Here is a 13,831-nt window from a genome sequence, read left to right on the forward strand (position 1 = left end):
CTAGCCCGGCCACATGCTTTGAGAGAACGAACGTACACCGAGAGAACATTTTCTAGTCGACACCAGCGTCTTTAGCTCGTCGCACTAACAATGATAGCTTTAAGTTCTTTAACCTAGTGAATATCAGACGCGGCTACAATCCCGAACCTTCGTGCCCAAGCCATATTAACCTATAAATACTCTCACAGCCCTGAGGCATAAACCTCAACCCAAACCAGTGCCAGCCTCTCTCTTCTTCCTCGACTCCCGATTTCCTAGCACCAACAGGTAGCAGCTAGCTAGTCATGGCGTCCTCCAAGTCCCTTGCCCTCCTGCTACTCGTGGCTCTGTCGGCGACGGCCATGTCCGCCGCCGGTCAAGGCTGCGACGGCCACAAGGTGACGGTGCAGAACCTGTGTGGCCACGACCTGAACCTGGGCATCAACGCGGTCTCGAACAGCAAGATGCTCTTCCCCAACGGGTGGCTGCTCCCCAACGGGAGGCACGAGTCGTTCGACGTCTGCGCGTGGTCGGGGAGCGTGTCGGCGCAGGGCGCCGCCGTGGCCAAGTTCCACATCGGCCATGAGGGCGGGGCGTACTACGAGGTGAGCACGGACCAGGCGAACATGCCCATCCGCGTCTCCGTCACTCCGCACGGCAACCCGCTGCAGGGGCACTGCCCCACTGCCGGATGCAACAGCGGCAACCACTGCTTCGAGCACTCCGTCCCCGGCGGCAATTGCCATGGCGTCTCCGAGATCAAGATCATCTACTACAACCCATAGACCGATCGTCCGCCTACGTAGTACGTAGCTGCTGCACCTACTAGTGTTGAATAATGCTGCAGCTAAGCTCGATCGTCAGTGGCGTTCCACCGACGTGGTTGTACCGTCGTCAGTCGTGCAGTGTCGGATTTGCAGTTTAACTACTATATTTTGTGGTACGTACTAAAATGTATACATGATCGGAGGGAAGACATCTCTTTTTTATATATTATAAGAAAAAACAAAGTATACATAACGGCCTGAGTCTAGAGCCACTTTGGTTCAAGTATATTTGGAAAAAGCAGAAATTGGAAAACTCCATGATTGTACGCCATGCCTATTTGAATCCTATAATTACCCCAACAGCTAGTTTGGCACCCTTCATTTCATTTCATTTGGTAGAAATGAAATGAAATGGAATCTCCATGGGGATCTCATTTGTTTGGAATGGAAATCCAGTTGCAAAAATCATGTTTGGCTGCCACAACGATTTCTAGATTGAAATAACTACCATATCCTGTTTGGCTACCATTTTGGCAACAATTGATAAACTAACACATAATCCAACTTCAGAAATGAACTTCATAATGCACAGACTAATCCACATATTAAAATTCAACTACATCTGACATGTTCATCTTCATAAAGCACAAAATGTGGCCTGACACAAGCAAGACAAAGGTTCAAAGGTTCAAAGTTCGTACTCCCTCCGTTTCTTTTTAGTCCGCATATAAGGTTTCGTCAAAGTCAAACTTTGTAGAGTTTGACTAACTTTATATTAAAAAAATATAAACATTCACAATATAAAATCAATATTATCAGATGCACCATGAAACGTATTTTCATACTATATAGTTTTAGTATTGTAGATGTTTATATTTTTTTATATAAATTTGGTCAAACTTTGTGTAGTTTGACTTTGACCAAATCTTATATGCGGAGTAAAAAGAAACGGAGGAAGTACCAGGCAAGGTTTGGAAGGCAAAATACTAGCTACATCCAGGGGCGGACCCAGAAAAAAAAAGACCCAATGTCCACATATAGACAATACATGGGTGGGTATCAAGCAATAATATACGCAAGAGTTTCCTCCGTAAAGAAATATAGAAAGTTTAAATCACTAAATATAAGAGCATTTAGATCACTAAAGTAGTGATCTAAACACTGTTATATTTATTTACAAAGGGAGTAACACACAAGATTAATTAAAAATGTCCAGCGGTAAAAATGCCAGCCAATACCAAAATAAAAAAGAGTAAACGACTAGTTGTTGAAGCATCATTTAGTTCATTTGATACCTTGATGAGCAAATATTGTCATCTTGTGCTAAGATCTTCGTCCTTTTAAGAAACATTTTCATAAATTCCCCTAGAATTCTAAATGCTCTTACATTTCTTTATGGAGGGAGTACTCCTATGTATATTATTGCTTGGTACCCACTCATGTATTGTGTATATGTGGACACCGGATCATTTTTGTTCTGGGTCCGTCCCTACCCTCCCCCGACCTTATAATCACGGGTGAAGGCCTAGAGTTGGCCATCCGAGGGGAGCGACCGAAATAGCGGACAATGACGAGTGAAGGCCTGGGATTGGCTAGGCGAAGTTTCTATCCTCTGGAATTTAAGAATGAAATATGACGGTCAATTCCGTGGCAGCCAAATGAATAAGCTTGGGTATTCGCGAATGAAATCCACCGAATTTGACCCAAATGATTGCGCCAAACAAGCCGTAAAAAATGTGAATCCATTAATTGAATATATACAAGACTTTCTTCAAAAAATAAATATAGAGCACTGGACTTTGTTCAGATACATCATATAGAAGAAACAAATGTCTAAAATGTGTCATTCTAAGGCCGGACAATAGCCTCTTATCCAAAAAAGAAACAAATGTAGTGCAAAGGACTCCTTGCAAGTATTCAAAGATTTTTTTTTGCAAAAGAACTTCAGAACTATTTATCTTCATTTGGTAGTACAATGAACATAAAAAATAATAAATATTACATCCAGATCCGTAGACCACTAGCGACGACTACAAACACTTAAGCGAGCCAAAGGTGCGCCACCGCCATCGCCCCTCCCTTGTCGGAATCGGGGAAAACCTGTTGTAGTAGACAGTTGGGAAGTTGTCATGCTAAGGCCCCATCGGACCAGCACACCAGAACAACAACCGCTGCCGATGAAGAGCGGAAAGGATCGAACTTGAAAACACACGAACGAAGACGAACGACGACCAGATCTGAGCAAATCCACTGTTAGAAGGGATAGAGAGGGATTGTTGTGAAATATGATGGATGTTGTATTGAGCCTCTCGGGCGGTTTATATAGAGTACAAGGCTTGGAGGGCAAGAAGCCTCTCCTAGAGATAAGACAGGAGATGATTACAAATCATAGTCTACCATATACAAAGATATGCCTATATACTCTAACATCCCCCTGCAGTCGTAGCGGTAGTGGCGCAAACAACAGGAGCGTCGTGGATGGTTAGACTGGAGAGAATAGCAGCCGACAGGCTGACATCCCCCCGCAGTCATAGCGGTAGCGTCGTGGACGGTGTCGCGTCGCGGACGCGTTGACTGTAGAGGAAGCCGACGAGTTGCTCAAGCAAATGATAGTCCTTTGTGCCGATGTCGAGGTAGCCGAGAGCGTAGGGTGGTGTAGCCGTGCGAAGAACGCTGTGGTCGATGTCGAGTCTGGGTAGCCGGTGTCAAGGTAGTCGCCATGGAGCCGTGGGCACAAGGAGGCGCCGTGTTAGTCATAGGAGCAATGGTGTCGAAGTAGTGGTGCGTCGGGAAGAAGACGGTGTTGACGACAGGTCGCGCAGGGTTTGCCAAGCCCGGGGCCACGTCGTAGACGAATGCACGTATCGGTGTTGCCAGCACCGGGCATGCGTAGACGACAAAGACGAAGTTGACGAAGCGCCGACCAGGCTTGCCAGACCTGGGAACACGTCGTGGATGAAGGCACACATCGGTGTTGCCAGCACCGGGCAAGCGAAGACGAGGGACCTGCACGAGATGTACACCATGTCGAGGAGTCGGAGGGCCAATAGAGAAGAAGACTCGACGACGGCTGTGGCGCCAATCGGCGAGGGCCGATATCACCAACGGTGGTCAGAGTAGACGAAGTGGTCGGGGTACATGACGGCGAAGCTGGCGACGGGCTGGTGCTGGACAAAGACGAAGGAGGTGGACGGACGGCGGCTACGGAGGTAGCGGCGGCAGCGACCGAAGAAGAGTGGCGGCGGCGGCTTGACGGCGGCGGCGACTATGTTAGTAGCGCGGCGGCGATGCTCGAAGTAGGCGAGGAACCCGACAGCATGACGAAGACCGGCGCGGATGGTGGCATTCCCGCGCCGAGGGAGATGGCGCGGCGCATACCACGGGAGGTCAACGTGCGGTGGCAGCGGAGTGGACCGCGGGCCGCGGCGCTAGCGGCGACGGGCAGGTCGTGGCGACGGCGGGGACCACGGGACGTGGTGCGACGACCCGAAGGGGCCGCGCAATGGCGGAACCCAGGTCGGTGCAAAGGCGGGAACAGTCTCGGGACGGCGACGTAGACCGCATGCCACGCTCGCTACGGTCGATGAGGCTACGCAGTAGCGGCGCGAGGGTTGATGCAGCCACGGGGACAATCTGAAGCGGACGACCTCAAGACGGTTGTGGACTGCCGGCCGCGGCACTAAGGCCCGAAGGGCGGCACAGCGGTGACACGGGTCGATGCAGCCGGGAGAAGAACCACATGACGGCGGCGCTGCGGCCCGATGAGGCGACGCAGCGGCAGCCCGTTGCTCGATCGGTGATGGGGCGCCGTACTCCGAGACGATCTCCACAGGATTGAACATAACATCTGGTTGATCAGACCGAAGGCATGTGTCAGAGGCAGCGCCGGTTCTGGAGTTTCGGGGGCCCCGGGGCGAACTCAAATGAATGGGCCCAGTGACAGCATTGGAGGAAAAAATTGATTCCATACATTGATAAAAAAATTATTGCAAAGCTATAATAAACAACGGTAATTTTCCTTGGTAAATATCACTCCAAGTCATAAATAACAATTTCATACTTTAGGTGTAAATCAAACATCATAAAAGTCATGGAGCATAACAGAAAAGAAATGACATACTAGCGAACCTCCAAGCCTCCAGTAATCATGAAAAACGGCTCTGTGCATTTTTTGATGCAAAATCATGAAATGAAACTGTCAAGATAAATGTAGTCTATTTCAAACACAAGATTTTGTTCCTTGTATGCCCTTTTTATAATCAGAATATCTCTTGATTTATTGTCAAGAGTGTCCCAGTTTCTAGGGTCATAGATATCAAAAGGAGAAGATCCTTGTTTATCTACACTTGCAGGATTCTCACGGCCACTCAAATATTTATAGGAGTCTCATATGGGCATTGTTTTTCTCAATTGTGGTCTTATTCTCAGCGGGTTGTTGTTGGCCTTGTGCCCCCTTTTTTTTTCTAAGCAACTGCCCTTGTGCCCGTGTGCGTGCCTGCCTGCCTTCACAGTTGGGCTTCTGCTGGAGATAGGCCTCCCTGCCTACAGAATCTTTTTTTTTATTTAGCATTTTATCAAGGCCCTTATCTATATATATAGCAGCACTAGATCGGGGCCCCTAATTTGATTGGGCCCCGGGCCGTCGCCCCTGCTGCCCTGGCCCGGGGCCGGCCCTGTCGGAGGACGGGACGTGCAACATGCAACGAGACGTGGGCATGTACATGCGCAGGAAGGCTGATTGAACGCGGACACGCGAGCAGCCTCCACGGTATGAAGCCAGACAGTCGCGGATCATGCCCGGCCAACATGCAAGCAACCTGCATGCAACGGCCATGGGGCGTGCATCCACTCCAGCAGCCAAGCTCGACCGCGCGGGGCGCATGAGTGGTCGTGGGTGACGCGGCCCGCCCGACTCGACCGCCGGACCAGCGCACCCGAAGCACGCGCGGAAGGCTTGAGGCGCCGTGTGGCAACCAGTCCCGTCGGAGTTGATGAAGACGTTGAGGAAGTAAAACGTGTTGCAGACGACGAACGGTGGCTGACGACACAAACCGACCTTAGATTGGAGAAACAAAAAATACACCGATCAATGCGCCCGATGGGAGAGAAAAACTCCGGATCAAGGGATCGGGAAAAGACTCTCTAGAGCAAATGGTCAACACGATCGACGGACGGACCCTAGGTACGGGCAGTGTGGCCCCTGGCGGCGGTCATGGAAGCCGACCACCCCGAGTGTTAGAAGGAAGAGAGAGATTGGTGGAATAGTTTGATGTATTGCTTGAGCCTTGTGGGCATATATATATATATATATATATATATATATATATATATATATATATATATATATATATATATATATATATATATATATATATATATATATATATAGGAGTACATGATCATCTTGGAGTACAAGGCAAGGTAAAATAATATCCTACGCTATCCCAGCTTTCCTAATAATCACGATACTCAACATCCCCCCGCAGTCATAACGGTAGCGACGCAGACGGTGAGATTGGAGAATAATTCGAAGGTAAGCCAACGGACACCCCCCACAGTCGTAATGGTCGATGCATCACGGAGTCGTGGCTGGAGTGAAAACCGACAAGGTTGCTCAAGCAAAGCGGTAGCTCTTTGTGTCGTTTGTCGAGGTAGCCAAGAGCGTGTGTGCACTAGTAGAAAAGGGGGCTTTGGTCCAGGCCGGGTAATCCCATTAGTCCCGGTTTAGTCCAGAACCGGGATCAATGGGTGCATTTATCCCGGTTCGTGCGGCTAAGGCATTAGTCCCGGTTCACCTGGGCCCTTTAGTCCCGGTTCGTGCCACGAACCGGGACTAAAGGGTGCGATGCCCATTAGTCCCGGTTGGTGGCACCAACCGGTACTAAAGGTGTAGTACCGGTTGGTGCCACCAACCACCTTTAGTACCGGTTGGTGCCACCAACCGGGACTAATGGGCTTTGAGGCATTAGTACCGGTTCATGGCACGAACCGATACTAAAGGTCCCATTTTCAAACTCTCCCCCCCCCTCGTGGACCGCCTTTTCAATTTTAGAAAAAACAAAAGAAAATGATGGAAATGTCAAAAAAATAAAATAAAATAAGTTTCTCATGTGATATGTGGTCTAGTTGTTGGGAAAATTTACAAATATGAATTTCGAATTTATTTACAAAATTTCTCTGGAATTTGTAAAATGGGCATAATTTTTGCATACGAACTCGGATTAAAAAGTTTTTTATATGAAAAATTATCTACTTAAAAAGTTACATCCGATGAAGACGGCCTACGGCTTGTTTGCAAATTTGTAGAATCCTCAAATTCCAAAAGGAAAAAAAGTTATGCTCAAATTTCAGTTTTTTTAAATTTTCATTAAATCTGGTCAAACTATGGTCAAACTACTTATTCAAGAAGTATTATTGTTACTAAATAATTATTCAAGAATATTAGTGTTATTAAATAATTATTTCAGTTTTTTTGAATTTGGTCAAATCTGGTCAAACTATGGTCAAACAATGGTCAAACTACTTATTCAAGAAATATTAGTGTTACTAAAAAATTATTGTTTTTTAGAACAATAGTTTCAAACTCAAACAGTGAAATGTGTGACTTCATGCTCAAGCTAAACTCCTGAGGGTTAATAGGATTGACATCTTACTATTGTCAGAAAAACAACGAGTGCAGACTTGGAAACAAGGGAGAATAGAACCCGGAAGTTAAGCGTGCTCAGGCTAGGGGAGTGGGAGGATGGGTGACCGTCCGGGAAGTTAGATGATTTGAAATGATGAGGGGTGATTAGAGATTAAATTGAGCAGTGATGAGGGGTGATTAGAGATTAAAGGTTAAAATAATTCAGAAATCTGAAAATAAAAAATTTCAAAAAAAATTAGAAAATTTTCTTTAGTACCGGTTGGTGTTACCAACCGGGACTAAAGGTGGACCGGCCACGTGGAGGGCCTTTAGTCCTGGTTCTAGTTTGAACCGGGACTAAAGGTCAGGGCATTAGTACCAACCCTTTAGTCCTGGTTCAAGAACCGGGACTAAAGGCCCTTACGAACCGGGACTAAAGGCCCTTTTTCTACTAGTGGTGGTGAAGCCATGGTCGAGGTAGCCGTGCGAGGGACGCCGTGGTCGATGTCGAGTCGAGGTGGCCGGTGTCGAGGTAGTTGTCATGGACCGGGCAGAAGAGCGGTGGCGGCTGTCGTGGTTCTAAGCCTGACAGTAGAATAGGGGGGTAGGAATGTAGAGGCAAGATCCTAGCTATGGAGGAGTTATACACACGAGTTTTACGAGTTCAGGCCCTTCTCGGAGGAAGTAACAGCCCTACATCTCGGAGCCCAGAGGCGGTCGACTGGATATATGCATGTGAATTACAAAAGGTGCGAACCTTCGTCCCAGAGGAGGGGGGTGGCTTATATAGAGTGCGCCAGGACCCCAGCTCCCCTCCATTACACAGGGTTCAATGTTCATAAAGGAGGAGCGTTACTGGTAACGTCCGGAGTAAAGTGCTATAAATGATTATTAAAGCTATGACTTAAATCCTGACCGTTGCGGAGTGAGTGGCTTCACATCTTCTGGTGGTCGAGTGGTTGTTCGCATGGTCGAGTGTCTTCAAAGTTGTCGAGTGGAACATAACTTCATGGTCGAGTGGATGATGATCTCCCTTCGACTGCTTCTGGTTCTTTTAGAGATGTCCTTGGGGAGGGTATCTTGGACAGATCCATGACCCTGCCCTAGGTACATAGCTTCGTCATTAGCCCCTAAATGGATCAGGGTTTGAGTGGGGAAGGAGTTAAGAACACTTCCGACTCATTCTTCGTGCTGTGAGTATAACTTGTTCTGGAGCCATGAACTGGGGAGACAATGCCAACTTCTTCTTCAGTCGCCTTGGTCCATTCTTGGTTTTGTCGAGTGAATTTTCACGGTAGAATTCCGAATGATAATGTAGAGGACGTTTTCAGTCTGACAAGTTGCTCTGCTCTCTGCGGATTTCGCGGGATTCAAATTTTGGGAAGCGCGCCAGACGGGCGGGGCCGTGGTAATCGGGACGGATTAGGCAAGTCTCCTCGATCTCCGTGCCACCTTTTTCACCACGTACTGCGCGCGCGACTGTTGTGGGATTTTTCTAGATCGTCTGGGCCTACCAGTCAGTCACTCAGGGAACGACCTTATAAAAGGCACCGGACCGTGTCTCTGCCCCGTGCGCTCCCATTCTCTTTTCTACTTCCTTCGACCTCTCTGCCACGCTCGCTCCTGCTCTCATCGCCGAACCCTCGCTCGAACTCGATCCGCCGTCATGGGAAAAGAGAAGACGGTGGCGCTGGAGCACGCGAAGAAGGCGACCGCGAAGGCGAAGGGCAAGCGAACCAGCCGGGGCGGATCCTCGTCGAGATCCGGCCTGCCGCCGGGCTGGATCCAGGGCGACTGGATCCGCTCGATGATCAGCCAAGACGACCTCGACGACCTAGTGGAGGGGGGACTGATCCCCCACAAATTGACGCGGCTCCCGGGGAACGAGACCGAGCCGCAGCCAAGGGAGGGTGAGTGCGTTCTCCTCGCCACCCACGTCGATCGCGGGTTTTCTCTGCCTCCCCATCCTTTCTTTCGGGGCTTTTTGAACTTCTTTGGGGCTCAACTCCACCACTTCACTCCAAACACCATAGTCTATCTGGCTGCTTTCGTGTCAATGTGTGAAAATTTCTTGGGCTGTCGACCGCACTAGGGTCTTTTCAAACTCATCTTCACCTGCCGCTCCCAGTCGGTCAAAAAGGCCAATCCGAGTGATGAGAGGACGCACGTGATCCAGATGTGCGGGGGCCTGGGGATCCAGATGAGGAACAAGAGTGCCTTCCCAGCAATGATCCTTCCCGACTCGGTTCGGGGCTGACAGTCGACTTGGTTTTACTGTAAGGACCAGCCGACCCCGGGTCAGTCGACTGGACTTCCTCCCTTTTCTCTGGCTCGAGTGGAGAAGCCCTCCTCCCTGAAGGTGGTCCCAAAAGAGAAGGCGCGGGTCAAGGTGCTGGTCGAGCGGGTCGTCCAACTCGTCCGCGATGGGGTGACTGGGATGGACCTGCTGGAGGTCTTTCTCGGTCGATGCATCCAACCGTTTCAGGCTCGTGATCATCCGATGTGGATGTACTCTGGACTCGAGGACTCCACTCGGATCCACCCGGAGGACGTCGGCGCGGACATCTTGGAGAAGTGGCTGATGGGAATCACCAGCAACAAAGACAACCCCGGGGGTCTAGAAGGGTGATTCCATTCGACCACTCGCGCTAGCCGGAGCAGGTATGATTCTGTTTTACCAAGTATCTTTCCGATTCACTGTGTGACATCTTGTTGATGGTCGACTGAATTTCTTCTGATCGTTGTCTTTTCAGGCCCTCATTGACATGTACTTGATGCCCAATGGAGTGCAGGAGAAAGACGTCGAGGAAGGAGCGAGTGGGGGCGAGAGCGGCGAGTGGCGCTCGGATGCCGAGGAGGACGAGGAGAGCGACAAATCAACTGAAGACGAAGAGGTCGACTCGCCTCCTCGCAGGGAGAGGAGATCCAAACACGCTCACGACCCGGTGAGCACTCCGGACCTGGTGACTGCGCCGACTGGGCAGTCTTTGAAGCGTCCCAGGACGTCTTCCCCAGCGCCGATTGAGAAGGCTCTGAAGCAGCCCAAGGTTGTGCCGCCTCCAGCGCCAAAAGCACCGAAAGCCACCTCCTCCAAACTGCCAAAAGCTCTGCCCAGGATCAAAGTGACCATCCCTACCATCTCCGGGTAATCATCTGACTTGTTTTTTTTTGTGTCGACTCGAACAACAGAACATAACCGACTGGGTGCGGGTCTTTGCAGTGCTGCTACATCAAGAACCTCTTCTCTCCAGTACCGAGACGAGGAGATGGAAGACGCGGTCACCTCCAACCCAGGTAAAAACTCTTATGATCTTGCTCTTGGCTACTCGGTCGATTGAATTCTAGTTGTTTACTTTAGAGTCGACTGATCTTCTCCGCAGCTCCGGCCAACGTCATCGATCTCCCAGATGACGATGAAGATGTGCCTCTTAGGCCCAGGAAGAATAAAAAGGAGACGGTTGGTAAGGCGTCTCAGCAGGGACCAACGACAACACCAACCATCTATCAATCTGAAGGCGCGGGCGGGGCCTCTGTAACCTTCGCTGTACCCTTGTCGAGTGAGCGCCCCGCACCGTCGACTGTACCGGTGATTCCTTCAGTCGTCCCATCTCACGCCTCGGAGGTCCAAGCTGCTGCACCTGGGTCGTCTGCTCTCTTCTTCACCAGCTACCCCGTTCCGGACAACTAGTCGGAAGCGGCTGCGGAAGCCATCCGACAGGCTGATGTGATGATGGAGCGGATGAAGACAGTGCATGAGAATAGCCAGGCTGCCTATGACGCCAGTGCTGCTCTCCGGGCCAATGTCCAGGTAAGTAGACTTCTCGACTGCCCTTGTTCTATCAGGATATGCTACCCGAATTTTTTTCTTCTATACAATCTCCTGTTGCTTGCGTCGAATCAGTGCACCCACTGGGTGTTTTGTTGTCTTTGGTAGTTGCGTTCTTCCACTCGGTCTGGGCGAGTAGGATCTGAACCGGTGGGGGCACGCTAAGTGCACCCACTGGGTGTAGTCCCCGAGATCGCAGTCGACTGCTAGCAGTCGACTGGGGTCTGAGTTCTACCTTCCTTTCTTTTCTTCCACTCGACTCGAGCGTACTGGTTGAGTAGGATCTGAAACGGTGGGGGCACGCTAAGTGCACCCACTAGGTGTAGTCCCCGAGACCGCAGTCGACTGCTGGCAGTCGACTGGGGGTCTGAACAGTGTTTTTTTATACGCGATCCGGGCGGACCGATCGAGTGGGGTCTGAATCAGCGGGGGCACGCCAAGTGCACCCGCTGGGTGTAGCCCCCGAGACCGCAGTCGACTGCGTGCGGTCGGCTGGGGTCTAAGCGAACTTCTTTAAGTTTTATCCACTCGGAAGTGAACAACCTTTGATCTTGTCTATTGACACGTCTTTTGCCTTCTGCAGAAGTCTTGTACTCTCATTTCCAAGTTTGTTGAACTTGAGGAGAAGCAGAGGCATCTCAACCTCGACTTGGAGTTGGCCCAGCAGAATCTGAAGAAAGCTCAAGACGAAGCTGCTAGTATGGAAGGTAACTGCCTGTTGACTGTTTTTTTTAAACATTTCTTCGAGCTCTTGTCTGATCCGATTGCTTCTTTTGCAGAGAAAATGAAGTTGGCTCTGGAGAAGAAGGACTCGGACCTCGCCGCTGCACAGAAAGAAGCCCAAGACAAAACTGCCCTCGCAGACCGGAAGCTGGCTTTAGTCGAAACACTGGAAGGGGAGGTGACCAAGCTGAAGTCCTGTCTCAACAAGTCTAACCGAGAGGTGACTCGTCTGAAGAAGGACAAAATTACTCTGAACGAAAAGCTGGAGTCTGCGGTCCACAAGAGGAATGACACGGAGGCTTATTTGAGAACTCTCGCCAAGAAGCTTTATCTTATGCTAGAAGGTATTTCTTTTAGACCATATGTGTTGATGCTTGCGAACGGATCCTATCCGGTCGACTCACTAATTTTCGGCTGCAGAATTCTGCCAAGACTTTGACGAGGAAACTGGAAAGGTCGAGACGGGTCTGGACCCTATCGCTTCTCCAGTTTGCGACGAAACTGCAATGAACATGCTCCAACTAGAGTCTCGTGTCGCCAGCGTCACAAGCTACCTCGCACGCCTGAAGGAGGCAGTCTCACGAGTCGACTCATTGCTCTGGCCAAGGGCGACGCTTCAAAATGACCTGGAATCCCTGATGGCTCGACTCAACGAGATTCCTGACCAAGTGCAGGAATGGAAGAAGTCCTCCGCCCGATGTGGTGCTGACGTGGCGTTGTCTTTGGTGCGAGTCCACTATAAGGAAGCTCGTGAAGACAAGCTGGCGGCGATCAAGGTCGCTAACACCAAAAAGCATGACTTCTAGTCGTTCATGGAGACCTTCATCGTTGCTGCCACTCGGATCGCGGATGGGATCGACCTGGATGAATTCGTCGAGGCTGCCAGCCCTCCTCCTGCCGAGTGAACAAACTTATGAGACTTGAATCTGCTTTAAATTTGCCTCGGAATGCCGAGTGGTTGCTGTAACCGTTAAACTCCTTCGGGCTTGATGCTCGTATACTTTTGGTTTGCTGCTTGGAACCTTAGGATTTATCCGAATTTGGTTTATTTCCGAGCAATGTTGGGGATATCGCTTATCGGGAACTTATCGGTCGACCCATGATAAGGGGTAAATCGGCAAGTTTATCGGCATATTGGCCGATTTATCGCCATATTGGCTGATTTATCGGCCGATTTATCTTATCGGCCAGACAACGATAAGCGATAAATCGGCCGATTTATCGGAATATCGGAAGATATCTTAAACAGTGTTTCCGAGTATGCTTGCGTTTTGCCTTCAAGTGAACTTTGTTCTTTGCTCGGAATAGTCTTTGCGCCGGAGACGCAGTTCTGAGATGGCGACTCCAGTCGACCTGCGCTTCGTCACCCTTGCGGATAGGGATGGAGCGCGCATTGTACTTGTGGCGTAGTCCCGAAGGAGGAGGTTGCAGTCGACCTGCACCTCGTCGTCCTTGCGGATAGGGATGGAGCTCACGTTGTACTTGTGGCGTAGCTCCGAAGGGGAAGGTTGCAGTCGACCTGCACCTCGTCATCCTTGCGGATAGGGACGGAGCGCACGTTGTACTTGTGCCGTAGCTTCGAAGGAGAGGGTTGCAGTCGACCTGCACCTCGTCATCCTTGCGGATAGGGATATGTTTCGAACTTAGGCGAGTACTGGACTACAGCTAAGCCTCCGAGTGGGAGGGCTGCTCTCCACTCGGTAGGATTTTACAAACTTAGGCGAGTACTGGACCGCAGCTAAGCCTCCGAGTGGGAGAACTTAGGCGAGTACTGGACTGCAGCTAAGCCCCCGAGTGGGAGGGCTGCTCTTCACTCGGTAGGATTTTACCAACTTAGGCGAGTACTGAACCGCAGCTAAGCCTCCGAGTGGGAGAAGGGCGAGCACTGGACTGCAGCTAAGCCCCCCGAGT

General features: G+C 50.1%; 1 protein-coding gene across 1 annotated transcript; it reads left to right on the forward strand.

The window, feature by feature from the left end:
• Positions 1 to 195: 195 nt before the first annotated feature.
• LOC123106654 (uncharacterized) lies at positions 196 to 999 on the forward strand. Its single transcript, XM_044528754.1, has one exon. It carries the CDS (start codon positions 285 to 287, stop codon positions 762 to 764), a length of 480 nt encoding a protein of 159 aa, XP_044384689.1. The 5' UTR covers positions 196 to 284; the 3' UTR covers positions 765 to 999.
• The last annotated feature ends 12,832 nt before the right edge of the window (positions 1,000 to 13,831 follow it).

This window comes from Triticum aestivum, chromosome 5A (assembly GCF_018294505.1).
Source record: "Triticum aestivum cultivar Chinese Spring chromosome 5A, IWGSC CS RefSeq v2.1, whole genome shotgun sequence".
Classification (NCBI taxonomy): domain Eukaryota; kingdom Viridiplantae; phylum Streptophyta; class Magnoliopsida; order Poales; family Poaceae; genus Triticum; species Triticum aestivum.